General features: G+C 43.8%; 1 protein-coding gene across 1 annotated transcript in view; it reads left to right on the top strand.

The window, feature by feature from the left end:
* The first annotated feature begins 712 nt into the window (after positions 1-712).
* Positions 713-16,646, top strand: part of DCAF5 (DDB1 and CUL4 associated factor 5) — a 109,535-nt gene continuing 93,601 nt past the window's right edge. The window contains exon 1 of the mRNA XM_084630267.1: positions 713-931. Within this exon, the coding sequence (XP_084486393.1) occupies positions 718-931 (214 nt within the window). The 5' untranslated portion in view covers positions 713-717. The remainder of the gene's footprint in view (positions 932-16,646) is intronic.

Genomic DNA, 16,646 nt, shown 5'->3' with positions numbered 1-16,646 from the left:
TAGCTGCATTTCAGCAATTTCCCACTACTAGGAACTGCATGGAGAAGAAAGCCCCTACTAGTCAGTGCAAAGGGGAACGAATTCCAGGGACCCTGAAACCTACTGGTTTTATTACATACGCTGAACTCCAGGAAATGTAGAGTTTTCTGAGGATCAGCGGCCACGCTGCATTTGAGAGGCAACAGATACTAACGTCAGGCATAGTGCTGCTGCTGCCCCCTTTTACACCCTTCGCACGAACTCCTGCCCCCATCCAAAAGAGTAGTGCCTTCAGACGGTAACCCTCCAAATGGGAAACGATACGACACCTTGATCCGACCGTAGGGGCAGAAAGAAAGTACTTCCGCAGCGATTTTCTGGAGGGCGGGGGGAAGGGGTGTTTGAAATAAGTTGAAGAGCAAAAACAGGATGCCCTCATAAGCAAGTCTGCGAGTTATTATACGCCAGCGTTAGCCATTGAACACCCAAATGCGTTGCCACCACCAGCAACATTCAAACAAACCCAGGCAGCAGAAGAATTGCATTAAGGAAAAGGCTGCAGCTGTGGATCAGCTGCTGGGGGGAGGCGGGGGAGGAGTTTAAGGGGGATCAGGAAGCAACGGAGTGTCTAACACCTCTCTCTGCTATGGCTGGCTAAAGAAAAATCATCATAACCATAACAAGGGGGGGAGGGGAAAAGGCGGGGGGGCGGTGGGGAGCAGCAGCAGAGGCAGCAGCATGAAGAGGAGATCTGGGCCGGGGGGCAGCATGAGGTCGGTGGTGGGCTTCTTGTCCCAGCGGGGCTTGCAGGGAGACCCGCTGCTCACCCAGGACTTTCAGAGGAGACGCCTGCGGGGCTGCAGAAACCTCTACAAGAAGGACCTACTGGGCCACTTCGGCTGTGTCAATGCCATTGAATTCTCCAACAATGGAGGCCAGTGGCTAGTCTCAGGTAAAGCAAACATCCTCCCCCCCCCCGCCCCAGTCCTTGCCAGCCCCCCCGCGGCTATCTCGCCTCCCTCCCCACCCCAGCTCACCCGAGGAAAGGGGGGGATTGTGGTGGCGTTTCCAGTCCCCCCCCCCACCCCCGCAAGGGGCGAGTGTTCCCCAAGGAGGGATCTAAAATGGTTGACAGGTTCGCATCCCATTTTTGTATTATTTTATTGGGGGGTGGGGCGTGAATCCCCAACAAAGTTTGCAGGAAAGTGTTTGGCACCGGGGGGGCGGTACAGGGGGTTTCATGCGCTTTACTGCGCGGCGCCAGCTGGGCTGAAATTGTCAGAGCCCGGTGACATGTCCCAGCGACCAGCCGGGGCTGGGGCGAGTCGGGAGGTGCAGTGGGGCGGGTCACTGACTGGGGAGGGCGGGGGGCTGCTGGGGGGCATGTACGCGCTGGGGGGGGGTTCCGGGGGGCAGCCCTGCCCTGCGTGGATTTGGGAGGCTCGGGTCGCTCCTGGGCCGCCGTTGAGGGGGATGGGGCCGCGGGGTGGATCTCCCCGCCGGCGGGTGGCGGTGCCCGTTCCTGGCTGCGGGGTGGCCGGCGCACGGGGCTGGGGTGCGGGCGCTGTCAGGTAGCAGGGGGGCCCGGCTTGAGGTCAACCGCTACCTGGGGGCGGGAGGGAGAGCGGCCTCGGGGCGCCGTGCCCGGGTCCCCCCGGGGCTGCCGCAGGTGCCTTCTCCCCTGCGGTGCTTCACGCCTCGCTCCCCTTCCGCGCGGAGGGGCAGGGAGCAAACTCCAGGCCGGGGCTTTGCTGGGAGCTGCAGGCCTCGCTCTCCTGGGCTCCTCTTAGCGACAGGCCGGGGAATCGATGGCCTATTCCGCCCAGGGGAGGGGAGGCCGGACCAGGCTCGCCCAGCGTCCAGATTGTCTCTGCTGGGGCTCGAGGTTGCAGTTCTCCGTACCTAGCCCGAGACTCCCAACCCGGGGGAGGGTCACAGCACCGCCTGGGGAGGGGATCCAGCGCCCGTCCGATGTAAGGAAAGGGCTGCCTGCAGCTCCCCTCCCCGAGCCAGGGGCCCCCGACTGCGGGGTGGATGGGAAGGGATCATGACCCTCCACTGAGAGCCAAGACCCTCCAGACTGGAGTGTATCACAGCCCCCCACCAAGGCCTTTCTCCCTGTGTGTGGGAGGGGGATACCAGCTTCCCTCCCACTCCAGACAGCCAAGCTTCCCAAAATGGGGACATGAGAGACAGGAGAGGAGTGTCACTTCCCCTTACTGACAGTCATGGTCTTCCAAACTGTGCGCGTGTGTATTGCAAAAGGTCCTCCACCCCATAGGGTTGGAAAAGGGGATTATACCTTTCCTCCAAAATAAAGGTCTGCCCTCCTCCAAAATGGGGTAAAGAGAGAAATTGACTTTTCCTGCTTCTCTGGCCTTCTGCTAGCAATAATCACATGTACTAATGGCACATCATGGGGATTTATGTCTCTTGCCGCCTTAGCTTTAAAAATGGATTCTCATTTGTAAGAGTCCTAACATACTTGATGCAAACCAAACAGGAGAAATGTTCAGGATTTTGCCTGGGGGCTATCTGATATGCTGTGAACAGTAATTGGAGACACTGGGGGGGGGGGGAAGGGGGCATAATGGGTGCTTTTTGCCTCACCATAGTGTATTGTAGCAACACTTGTGCTTGCAAAACCCAATTTGACAGGGCTGAGTAAGAATCTTTTCCAGGCAAATGCCAACAACTGCTGCAGAAACTAATTAAAGAAAAATTCTAGTCATAATGGTTAGAAAAGAAAACCTACATTTCCCTAGAGCTTGTCTACACAAGGAAATTTAGGAGCATAATTATACCGCTATAATACCATGGTAACACCCCATGTGGACATTTATCCTGGAGTAAGAGTGTCCATGTGGCCAGTTATAGCAATATAGTTATGCTTGTAAATGTCTCTGTGTAGACAAGCCCTAAATCCACCGACAGCTCAAGTGCCTTTGCTGCTGCTCTTAGCTTTCCTAATCTGTGACAGACACACAAATGACCAGTGTGTTTTGCTGCTATTAAGAAGCATGTAGACAGCAAGAGAAACTGGCATGAATCGTGTTAGTTTCACATTGCTGCTGCTGCTTGGAAAAGCCTTTGGACATTGATTCCCACACTTTTTACTAAGGTGACCCACTAACTGCATTTTGTCTTTTTTTTTTTTTTTTTTTACTACTCACCATTACATATATGCACCCTTCACCCTGGCATCATAATCCTAATCATGGCCTGGTGAGGAGGAACCCAAAGGGATGGGGTGCATTGGAGGGTGAGCCCACCCCGCATTCACGCCAAAGCAGTGGCTCCTGCCCTGCGGGGCTGGGCCTGGCTCCCCACTGTAGTTATTGTGATCTGGCGCATGGACTTTCAACACTAATCCAGGCTTTGTCTACACTAGCACTTTTGTTGGTCAGGGGTATGAAGAAAACACCCCCCTTGACCGACATAAGTTTCATTGACAAAAGTGCTGCCGCTACGTTGGCAGGAGAGTGTTTCCTGCTGCCATAGCTACTGCCACTCATTGGTTTAATTATGCCAGGGGGAGAGCTCTCTCCAACTGGCATAGAGCGGCTACACAAGAGACCTTGCAGAGGTGCAGCTGTAAGGTCCATAGTGTAGACATAGCCTTAGATTTGGCCATCTGCCCCTCTGCCATGGGGTACCTGGGCCAAATTTGAGTGAGTGGTGTTGCAATGCCGGGAGCTGGACCCAGCACTGCGGGACAGGAACCACTGCTGTGGGGTGAATGCAAGGCAGGCTAACTCTCCAACGCACCTCCCTTCCACACTGGGCCAGGGAAAGTGTATGTTTGCCTCAGGCAGGGCCTAGTGAATGGTTAAGCCATCCCTGGATGTGACAACCCTTCTGGAACCTCTCTGTGACCCAGTGGTCTGTCGGGACCCACCGTTTGGGAAACATTGCCTTAGGAGCCCCTTCAGTCTTGTGATGGAATTGATGCAGTTACCTCAGTGTGTATCCACTTCCTAGATAGGGCTTCTCTCTAATGAATATCTGCAGATTCATAGGAAAGGAGAGGAATTCCCCATCTACAGTGTTAATAAAATTCACAGGAAGGAATATCCTCTCTTGCACATCTGTGGTCTACAGGAGATGCACTTCCCTTCTATAGAGTTTAGGAGGTATATATCAATGGAGCTGTATTCTTTCAGATCTCAGGAAATCACGAGGAAAAAAATACTAACATTGTAATACATTTAAAAAAACAAAATCATAACTGAATTTTGTGACCTCTAATGGTTGAGGTTTCTTACTAGAAACTCAGATATTAGGAATTAGGAGAATTTACACTGTGTACTTAACTACCTTAACTTTGGCTTTGTATCGATAGTCTGAATTTCTCATTTTCTCTGGGTATCATAGCCATTTGTTGCAAACTGTTTCCCCTTATAAGTGACCACAAAATCGAGAGTAAAAAAAACAAAAACGAGGAGTCCTTGTGGCACCTTAGAGACTAATTAATTTATTTGGGCATAAGCTTTCATGGGCTAGAACCCACTTCATCAGATGTATGAAGTAAAAGATATAGGAGCAGGTATAAATACATGAAAGGATGTGGGTTGCTTTACCAAGTGTTAGGTCAGTCTAATGAGATAAATCAATTAACAGCAGGATACCAAGGGAGGAGAAATAACTTTTGAAGTGGTAAGAGAGTGCCCATTACAGACCGTTGACAAGAAGGTGTAAGTAACAGTAGGGCGAAATTAGTATTGGGGAAATTAAGTTTAGGTTTTGTAATGACCCAACCACTCCCAGTCTTTATTCAGTCCTAAACTGATGGTATCTAGTTTGCAAATTAATTTCAGTTCTGCAGCTTCACGTTGGAGTCTGTTTTTGAAGTTTTTGTGTTGAAGAATTGCCACTTCGAGGTCTGTTATTGAGTGACCAGAGAGATTGAAGTGTTCTACTTATTTTTGAATGTTATGATTTTTTATGCCAGATTTGTGTCCATTTATTCTTTTGTGTAGAGACTGTCTGGTTTGGCCAATGTACATGGCAGAGGGGCATTGCTGGCACATGATGGCATATATCACATTGGTAGATGTGCAGGTCTGCTCCTGTATCTTTTACTTCATACATCTGATGAAGTGGGTTCTAGCCCATGAAAGCTTCTGCCCAAATCAATTTGTTAGTCTGTAAGGTGCCACAAGGACTCCTCATGTGGGTTTTTTTTTTTTTTTGCTGATACAGACTAACACGGCTATCACTGAAATCTGAAAATCGAGAGTGTTTTGCATTATAGGGTAATGGCAGACAGGTGCTTAGTTGCTCATTTAAGAATTAGGTGTTTAAAAGGCAGAAGCATTATGGATTCCCCATTAAATTCAATACCCTTAAAAAGTACAGACTTTATTAAAGCTAAACCAAAAAGAGCCTGATTATTTTTAAAGGCATTTTTAATGTTTAAACTATGAACAGCAGAAGAGGCAGGCAATGACATTCATTGGGGAGAAGGACTCCAATGAAAGCTAAGGGAAGGTTAGGCTAGCTGGGACACTGCTCTGTCAAAACAGTCGGGATGCTGAGGCAGGGATGAAGTAGGGGAGATGCTTACTAAGCCCATAGTAGCCTGGGAATGTGAGCAGAGGAATACAAACAGTTTCCCAGTTGCACAATTTAACTGTCTTGATATAATTATTCTAGTGCTCCGGTCATTATAGTCTGTGTCTCGATTTGACAATTGAATTGTTTGTAACTTAGCCTTCAATGGTGCCAATTTAAGCACAAGTGGAATAGTGCATTCACTCTAGACATACTGATTCAGTTAGCACAGTTCTTCACTGTATTATTTGGAATGTCCTCTGGGTACATATCCAACTCTTCCTGACACTGTTGTCAGAAGCAGTGGGTCCTAAGGGAATTTGCAAGGCTACTTACTGGTTCAGTAAATGCATTTCTGATTGCCTAAATCTGGTTTACATTATAGCTCCAACTGGTTTTCCAGTTAAAATTTTTGGGAAGAATTTCCCCAGTGTGGACAGGCCTTTGTCACCAATAAATTTTAAAATAGGATTTCACTGTACCATCCTAATGTTGATATTTTACATCTTAATTAAAAATTTGATCAACGTTGGTCCTGTGTATCAGATCTCGCGTGGATAAATCCAGTAAAGTAAGTTCTCTCATTTTAATATTTTTATTGGTGCTACAAAGTGTCAAAAGAAATTGAGTTTCTTGAACCTTGGTGAGGAATCCCCCCCCCCCCGCTTTTTTTTAGGGTGTCTACATTTGGGAGCTCCTTGTCTAATTCACTTCAAATGTGATAGAAAATTTCTAGCGAGGCTCTAAGCCTAACCCATCAGTCTTGAGGGTCTTACTCTTTCTGTTGTGGATTCCTTAATTGTAAAATTGATACTGGCACTTCAGAGAGAGACACTGACGTTTAGGGGGCAGAAGTAGGAGAAGAAAGGAGACTGGAAGGGAGGAAGTAGAAAATACAATGTATAAGGAGAGAGCGAGAGATGTAAGTGGGGGATAGAGGAAAGGAAAGGAGGAGACAAACCCTGAAGACCACCCCTTAGTCTATGTCCATGTGGCCCTGCAGTTTGGAGGGAATGAATTGCAGCGCATATGGATTAAATTAATGCTAACTAAGTACCTTTTAATTTGTGCCTGCAGCGTAACACATAGGGGAGTTACAGCACAGCATGCAAGCATACTGTAGCTCGAACTGTGAGGCCATATAGGCAAGCCCTTGCAACAAGATGCATCATGATTTACAGTAGGAAAGACAATGAAAAATAGAATGACACTAGGAAGGGAAAGGCCTCACAAATAAGGAAGAGAGGTAAGTAAGGGTGGCTGAATACTATTCAGTGAAATTAGTTGAAGGATTTGGGGGAAAAAAAAACAACACTTTCCTCTGTAGCTCATCAGATATTATTTGGTAGATATATTATTGGACCAATAAATGTGAAAGTTTTCAAGCTTATTCAACAGTTTGTTTGTTTTTTTCCTGCTTTTCCACAGCCTTGAGAGCAAGTTACATTACAAAAAAAATTGAGGTTGATTGACTATGTGTAAGAGTTAAGTATAGCACACAGTAAATTTATACTCAACTATTTGATTCCTTTAAATTACAGGGGTGAGGTTTCTGGAGGGTGTGGCTTTAAAGAGGTGATGTGGTAGAGGAATCCTAACTAATGAACTTTTATTCTTGGGCTAGTAGGTGTTACATAATGTGTTTTCAAGCCTTGCTTTTTGGTATGTTTTCTTGTTCGTGCATTTGCCCATCTCCCCCCATGCATCCCTGTTATCTTTGATAAACACAAGTATGTGTTTATCAATGCCTCCTAGTTTCTTCTGGTTTAAACTGCATCACCAAGAGAATTTCTGGAGGGTATTATGGTCCTAGGTTTCCTTAATCTTTGTATACATTTTTCTGCTCTTTTTTCCTACTCTGCTGCTCTTCCCCACACAAAATAATATTTAAGTGACCTGCCTATGATTGTAAGTTTTAATTAGAAGCTTGTAGGGATGAGAGAGAGAGAGTTTGGTAATGCACCTCTCATTCTGTTGCCAGGCAAGTCCGAAGGAGTGTGGATCAGAAGCAGGGTAATGAGATGACCTTAGCAACAACACTAGAGAAGTATTACCTCTTTCTGTTAGGGGAATCGTGTTACTAAGTACATTTAAAAAGGGCCACATGCAGTCCTGGCATAAAAGTGCATGCAATTCCCTTGCAAATGTGGGGACACTCCGCTCTAGATGGTTGGTCAATAGGTTTTTGGCAATTGGGATTGGGGGTGTCACCTCTCTGGGGCACTGGTTCCTCAATGATTGGTCCTGGTGTATACCAGAAGTAGAGAGGCTCAGGGAGCTCACTTAGGCTTTGTATACATTAGAGGAACTCTGTGAAGAGCTGCTTAGTCCTTCCTAGCATACTTGTATAATATTTGTGTGTCCATACATAAGTGATCCAGATGGTTTACAATGCCTAACAAATATTGTTGAGAGTAGATTTGCTTTCAGCAAGGCTAAATACTGGGTCAGTCTGTATCATTTTAGGGCTAGTGTGAACAGTACTGAAACATTTTAAGTTTCTGCTACTGTCCCAAGGTGGATTCTCATCTCCCAGAATCCATAGTGTTGAGACCTGTTGGATAGCTACCCACTCAGAAGGCATCAGCTGAAGCAGTTCAGGGAAGCACGAATGTGTATGTGGGGCAAAACTGCAGTGGTTCAGTATGGCTAATGTGAAGGCAGTGAATGGTTTCTGGTTAAACTTATGGCCCTGCAATTCTGCTAGGAAAGGGTTAAATTACTAGTGTAGCTGCTACCTTAGTATAACACCTTTGAGTAGGGTACAGGAATGCTACCTACCCCTCTCCCAAGTGCTAGAGTCACTGCAGCCTTAGAGTAAGGAGAACATACTGACTGATGTGGGGGTTTTGTTTTATACTGTAGATATAGAGGAATTGGGATTGTAGGGAAGGGTGATCACTTCCCAGGTTGTCCTGGAGGTAGATTTTTCTTTAGCATATTTCTCTACGTGGCTGACAGCTTCATATGGGAGGCTGAGGCAAGAAGCCAGAGTTTGACCCCTAATGATTAAAGGCCCTTGTCCTCATTGACGACTAAATTACTTGGCAAGTTTAAAGCCTTTAAAATGTGATTCCATCTGAAAAGTGACTAAAAATGGGATTGTGGAGTTTCATGCTCAATTTTCAAACCGCCAATCTTGCAAACATAACCCAGGATCTGTGAGTTTAACTGAGTTCTTCCCATTTTGCACATCATTACTATTAATAAAGGTTTGGCAGTCCAAATTAGGCCTCTGGCACCTGTTCAATGTCTCTGTCTACAGTGGCACAGGTATAACTGATTGGGATTTTAGTTTTGTTACATTGGATTTCCCTTACTCCTTGTGGATCTTAGCTGTACTGGTTCAGCAAGTGCTGATATGACCAAAATGCTGTAAACACTTGGGTACTAATTTAAACTAAATAGATGGGGTATCTGAATACCCTCAAGGAGAGAAGTTCTGTTGAGAATGAATATGCTATCTTGATATAGTTACTTCTATGAGTAAAACTACACTTCAGGCCAAGAGACCTCTGATTTGTCGGAGTAAGGAAAGTAGATGCAACGTTTTAAGAGGAGGAGTCATTATGTACCGTTCTATGACTCCTCTTCTCATTCCAAAGCAGCTTTACAGGTGCAGTACAAGTGTCACCATTCGTTCCTGTCCATGGCTCATTCGCCCATTAAGTCCAGCCTGATCATGTCCCTGCATGCGGTGTCCCACCATCTAGGTGGTAGTTAGCCTCTAGGTCAGACTGACCTCTGTTGTGTTTGCATTATTTTCTTTGGCATCCTGTCATCTGTTTGTCTTCTACACTCTTCCCCACCATTGTAATATTTTCTATTGCAGTCAATCCAGTACCATGATTTCTCATCTGCTCTCCTCCTAACTTTATTTTCTTAAAATCATTCCACTTTACACCTGCCATCTTCTGAAGAATTTTCATCTCACCTCTCTCCAGCCTTCTGATAATAGTTTCATTTAATGCAGCTGCTTCTGGACCATAGAGTAATACTGGTAATACTCTGGTTTGATGAATTATCACTTTGATACCAAATATACTGTTATCAGTTCATGATTTCAACAATTTCTGTGCAGCACTTGTAGCTAAAGTATAACTCTGTTTAACCTCTTCCTTGATGGAACCATTAGCACTCATCAAGCTTCCTAGGTACATGTGTGATTTTTACTTGTTCTGCAACTTCACCACAGCTGCATTTCAATGCTTTATGTATTGTCCCTTTTCCAAAATTAAAACCCTTTCATCTTAGCATTTATTGTAACTCTAAATTGACTACACCAATTTTCCAAAGTAGCAAAGAGTATACTCACTAATTCAAACATCTTTGCCAGTTGTATGATGTCATCTGAATAAGTAAAGCGCTTAACTCTAGATTAGAGTACCATACCCTCCAACTTGTTTACCATTCTTGACATCCAATTTAAGAACATAGACTCCTAGATATTAAGGTCAGAAGGGACCATTATGATCATCTAGTCTGACCTCCTGCACAATGCAGGCCACAGAATCTTACCCACCCACTCCTGCAATAAACCTCTCACCTATGTCTGAGCTATTGAAGTCCTTAAATCATGGTTTAAAGACTTCAAGGTGCAGCAAATCCTCCAGCAGAGAATCCTCCAGCAATCTCCATGCTACAGAGGAAGGCGAAAAAAACCCCAGGGTCTCTTCCAATCTGCCCTGGAGGAAAATTCCTTCCCAACCCCAAATATGGCGATCAGCTGAACCCTGAGCATGTGGGCAAGATTCACCAGCCAGATATCCAGGAAAGAATTCTCCATAGTAACTCAGATCCCACCCCATCTAACATCCCATCACAGGCTATTGGGCCTATTTACCATGAATAGTTAAAGATCAATTAATTGCCAAAATCATGTTATCCCATCATACCATCTCCTCCATAAACTTATCGAGTTTAATCTTGAAGCCAGATAGGTCTTTTGCCCCCACTGCTTCTCTTGGAAGGCTATTCCAGAACTTCACTCCTCTGATGGTTAGAAACCTTCATCTAATTTCAAGTCTAAACTTCCCGATGGCCAGTTTATATCCATTTGTTCTTGTGTCCACATTAGTACTGAGCTTAAATAATTCCTCTCCCTCTCTGCTCTCTATAAATATATCAGAGGGATGAATAGCAATCATATCTCCCCTCAACCTTCTTTTGGTTAAGCTAAGCAAGTCAAGCTCTTTGAGTCTCCTTTCGTAAGACAGGTTTTCCATTCCTTGGATCATCCTAGTTGCCCTTTTCTATACCTGTTCCAGTTTGAATTCATCCTTCTTAAACATGGGAGACCAGAACTGCACACAGTACTCCAGATGAGGTCTCACCAGTGCCTTGTATAACAGTACTAACACCTCCTTATCTCTACTGGAAATACCTCGCCTGATGCATCCCAAATCTGCATTAGCTTTTTTCATGGCCATGTCACATTGGCGGCTCATAGTCATCCTGTGGTCAACCAATACTCCAAGGTCCTTCTCTTCCGTTACCTCTAATTGATGCATCCCCAGCTTATAACTAAAATTCTTGTTGTTAATCCCTAAATGCATGACCTTACACTTCTCACTATTAAATTTCATCCTATTACTATTACTCCAGTTTACAAAGTCATCCAGATGCTCCTGTATGATATCCCAGTCCGTCTCTAAATTGGCAGTACCTCCCAGCTTTGTATCATCCGCAAACTTTATTAGCCCACTCCTACTTTTTGTGCTGAAGTCAGTAATAAAAAGATTGGTCCCCAAATCGATCCCTGAGGAACTCCACTGGTAACCTCCCTCCAGTCTGACCCGCTGTAGTCTTCCTTTTAACCAATTCCTTATCCACCTTTCAATTTTCATATTGAACCCCATCTTTTCCAATTAAACTAATAATTCCCCATGTGGCACCGTATCAAATGCCTTACTGAAATCTAGGTAAATTAGATCCACTGCATTTCCTTTGTCTAAAATATCTGTTACTTTCTCAAAGAAGGAGACCAGGTTGGTTTGGCACGATCTACCTTCTGTAAAACCATGTTGTATTTTGTCCCATTTACCATTGACCTCAATGTCCTTAACTACTTTCTCCTTCTAAATTTTTTCCAAGACCTTGCATACTATAGATGTCAAACTAACAGGCCTGTAGTTACCTGGATCACGTTTTTTCCTTTCTTAAAAATAGGAACTATGATGAAAAGCGATGGGGATTCCATGCCACCTTGTCTTACCCTAAACTTTGACTTGAACCAGTTGCTTAATTTTCCACCAAATCTTATGGCACAGCAGGAGTCTCAGTACATAATTTTCTTTTACAATTGCAGTTACCCTATCTGGAACTCCATTTGATTTTACTACTTTTCTTAATGCTTTCGTCCAAATCAAATCAAATGCCTTCTTCAAGTTGATTGGAAAAAAAGCAAACATCTCTAATCCCCATTCTCACTTCTTTTTTTCCTGTGAACTCCGAGTGTGAATGTCTTGATCAGTGTAACTTTGGCCTGGTTTGAAATCTCATTGTTGTGTGCCTACTAGTTTCTCTAAAACTGGACTTGTTCTGTTGAAAATTACTTTCATTATTATTTTTCCCTGATTAAAGGCAATAGTTGTACCAATCCTGAAGAAAGGATATCCTGCTAATGCAAATAATATAGAGGTCTAAGTTTATTATCAGTACCGGGAAAAATCATGATACAAGTAATTGTCAACAGATTATGACTCAATGGATTTTTTTTTTATTAAATAAAACTTCAGAACCATTCCTTTTCTGTCTGAGAAACGGCATAGCAAATATCAACTCAGAAGGAATTTAATTAAAAACAATTTACATGAGTCATTCAAATCTTATCTCTAATGCTACCATGATGCTGTAAAGCACTGCCATTCGTACACCTACTAGTTATTCTAACCACCATTTTAGATGGGATGGGGTCAGTAACACATAAACTCCACATTTTAGCTTCCTCTGTGCTGCCCCTCCATCCATCCAGCTGTGCCACCATAGGTTCTTCTGGACTTAAACTTTGGTAGTGGGAGTCCCAGTCCAGCGGGAGTGGGACTCTTGGACTTTCTTGTAGTGAGCCATGAGAGATTTGCCTTCAGAGAGGAGCTACAAGCTGTACTTCTCAGGCAACTTTACCTGTGAATCTAAAATCCCTTTGCCTTCTTCCACCATGTCCTAGAGAAAGGATGGTCCAGTGGGTAGGGTGCTAGCCTATGATTCAGAGACCTGGACTCAGTGCCTGGTTCTGCCAAAGACTTTGTGTGATTGTGGGCAAATTTCTTAGGCCTTGTCTACACTAGAAAGGGTTTGTGGGTATAGCTTTGCTAATAAATGTTCCTAGTGGAGATACAACTTATACTGCCAAAAGAGTTCTCTTGCTGGTATAGCTTGTAACAGCTTCCCAAATGAAATAAGCTCTACAGCAAAATGACTCTTTTGGCAGTATAGCTGCATCTACACTAGGGCATTTGCAGGTGTAGAGATGCTGGTTAGGTGCACTGTTATTGTTTCTACCCTTCCCCTCTTCTCTGCCAGTTGGCATAACTATATGCCAGCAAAATTTTTCATTGTAGACTAGGCCTTAGTCTTTCATTGCTTCAGTCCCCATCTGTAAAATAGGGAATTGCTATTATCTCCATCTTACAGGGTTGGTATGAGGATAAGTATTTATTAAAGATAATGAGATGCTCAGATGGTGTCATAATGGAGTAGCCATATAAATACCTAAGATATTGGCAATACGGAGGAGTTGTAGTTGTACAATGGAGGTATGGTCTCCAAGGGACATGCTGGCTGCCCTTCACGCAGCTCGCATTGGCGTGGAGCAGCAAACCGCAGCCAGTGGGAGCTGCGATCTGCCGAACCTGCGGACACAGCAGGTAAACAAACCAATCCGACCCACCAGGGGCTTTCCCTGAACAAGCAGTGGACTGGCTTGGAGAACCACTGCCATAGGAGGTAATCCATACTCTCTGTACCAAACTTTAGCTGGTCTGCAAGTGGCTGTGGATGAGGTTTGCAGAGGAGTGTTACATATGTCTAGGAGGCATAAAAGGGAGCTGCTGGGGACAGGAACCTATTAAAGAGAAGGGGATGTATAGAGGCGACAGGGAGAGGGAATTCATGTTGAACTCTCAGTACTTGAAAGTGTTTAAATTGTAGCATGGATAAGACTCTTTCCCATCCAAATTGTAATTCCTCCTCTTCCGAACGCGTGCACTAAATGTACAAAGTTCTGCAGCAGGGAAGCCCTGCTGTGCAATGCTTATGCTTGCTTGAGTAACCTTCATAACTTCTGTCAGAGCCAGACTGAATGTCTGTTGGAAGTCAAAGGGAATTTATTTTACAGATGAGCTTCCTGAGTGTCCCTGGATATTGTGTCGTTCAGACAGTAAAATGTGAACTGAGGTGGATGGGGGGAGGGGGGTGGGAATGCAAATGTTGCCTTACCTGGTGATTTCCTTAACTCTTAAAGATTTCATTGACAGGAAATGCACTTTTACAGCATTAACAGAGTTTGTGAGAGTCATAGTTGATTGTAGTCACATTTGAGAACTAGGAGCATTTGGGTAATGTAGACCTGTGGCTGGTGGTTTTACAGTCTTATGTTGTTCCCATAATAGAATATTAAATTATATTTTGACTCTACAAAAAGCCCTCTTACAATGTGCATCTCAAGAAATATCTGATAGAAATACGGTAATGTTGCTGATCACCTCCCCTACATATTGAAGGCTTGAGCCTAAACTGTTGGTGTTGCTGGGTGGTGACAACTAAAAGACATGATTGTCATAAACGGGTTGATAATTTGACAATAACTCTGATCTCTGAAAAGTAACCAGTTAAAAGTGTCGGTGTCTGCCAGGTTTCTTCATCTTAAAGACTTCATTTAATGTATTTCAATGGCCGCCTCTTGCATTTCTCTAAAACCTTCACTTTTATTAATTACTCACTCATCTGAAACAGCTGGAGTGTACATGTGAACTTCCTGTGCCACATTTCCAGCCAGCAAGAAAGCCAAGCACACATCGGTTTCCAATAAACTGAAGTTCATTTATAATTAATCTGGACATGTCACTTATTTGGCATCTCTATTCCTAGTGATCATTGAACACATTACAAGTGTATCATATATCATCAGCTTGCACTGTACAGTACAAAAATAGGGGAAGGGTGTGACGTTGCACTCTATATGATTTTATAAAAAATATGCTAATGAGTGTGAATATAGTGTAACTGGAATATGCTTCATGCAAAAGGTCTCTTGTAAGGTATCATTACAAAGCTTATAATCTACTGAGTGTGGTCATCCTATTTGTATAAATGTATCACTCTTGTATCTGAAACTAGAAATATGAAATATAACTCTGAGGTCCTATTGTAGTTATGCAAAGTGTGGGCCATTAATGGTGGTTTGGAATCCTAATGGCTCCCATTAACCAGGACAATTACCTGTAGATGGCTCTGTTTTACTTGTAAGTCTTCCTGTGTACCTGTGGGCTGGGTAATGAAGTCTTACAGTGACATGTGATCATGTCACCTGAACTGGAATCCATCTTTAACCTGGTGCTGTTCCATTGAGAAGGCAGGGTGGGAACCCGGAGGGATAAAGGTTCCCGCCTTATGCAAAAGATATACAAGTGGGTAGAACAGAACAAAGGGGGCAGCCATCATGAGAAATCCCTTAGCTACCACCTGAGCTAGAACAAGGGGCTGTACCAGGGGAAAGGATTGTGCCCAGACTAGGAAGGTGCCCAGTCTGTGGAAGAAACTTATTGAAACATCTCTGAGGGTGAGATTTTATCTGTACTCAGTTTTATTACTGTACTAGACTTAGACTTGCGTGTTTTTATTTTATTTTGCTTGGTAAGTCACTCTGTTCTGTCTGTTACTTCCTGGAACCACTTAAATCCTACTTTCTGTATTTAATAAAATCACTTTTTTTACTTATTAATTAACCCAGAGTATGTATTAATAGCTGGGGGGGCAAACAGCTGTGCATATCTCTCTATCAGTGTTACAGAGGGCAGACAATTTATGAGTTTACCCTGTGTAAGCTTTATACAGGGTAAAACGGATTTATTTGGGGTTTGGACCCCATGGGAAGTTGGGCATCTGCGTGTTAAAGACAGGAACACTTCTTAAGTTGCTTTCAGTTAAGTCTTCAGCTTTGGGGCACATGGTTCAGACCCTGGGTCTGTGTTGGAGCAGAATGGCATGTCTGGCTCCACAAGACGGGGTGCTGGAGTCCCAAGCTGGCAGGGAAAGTCGGGGCAGTAGTAGTCTTGGCACATCAGTTGGCAGCCCCAAGGGGGTTTCTGTGATCCAACCCATCACAAAGGGATGGTCCCTGTCCCAAGGAATTTATTGTATAAGAAGTGTTTGAATACTGCTGTGCTGTGTGTTAACAGATTTTAGAAGGATTGCCTTAAGACACTTCACTTAGCTAAGAAACTGGTAACTAAAAGCACATTCAGTATAACTCAATTCCATGAAACAATTTCCTTCTGTTACTAAAGTTTTGACAAATCTGACTTAACCTTTTTTATTGTGGGGGGGTGGTTGTTTTGTGTGTGTGTGTTGTGTTTTTTTTTTTTTTAAACTCTATGCATTTGACTTTCGTTTGATTTTATTATCCAAATAATCAGCTTCACTTTGGTTGTAGTCAGTTTCACTTTTGGCCCATACAGTGGCCCAAGCTTGCTGTGTTTTGGGCTTCCAGTTGTGCAAGGAAATGTTAAAATGTTTTAACTGAAACTTTTCTCTATGTAATGACTCTTCTAATCTCCAATATAACTTGTTGTTCACATATAAAAATCACCAACTAAATTTATTTGAGCCTAACTTGTTTGGCTGTTCCTTTAAAAAACACTTTCTTATCCAAATATTCAAACATGTGCTTTTTCATAAGCACTCCACATTCAAAGGGCATTGTCAAATGTTATTCTGCCTAAGTCTAATCACTGTTGTTTTAATACTGTTTTTAGAAGCTTGAAAATCAGCTAATATTTCCTTTCCAACTCTTGCCTTATCTGTCTAGCAAATATTTGAGTATATTTTATGGATGGCTTACTGCCTTTCAAAATGGTGACCAGGTAAATGGTGAAAAGTACAAAGAGCTGCAAATT

This window comes from Lepidochelys olivacea (assembly GCF_965140295.1).
Source record: "Lepidochelys olivacea isolate rLepOli2 genome assembly, chromosome: 6".
NCBI classification, from domain to species: Eukaryota; Metazoa; Chordata; order Testudines; family Cheloniidae; genus Lepidochelys; species Lepidochelys olivacea.
Note: the sequence above shows the minus strand (reverse complement) of the source record. Positions and strands in the feature narration are given on the sequence as shown.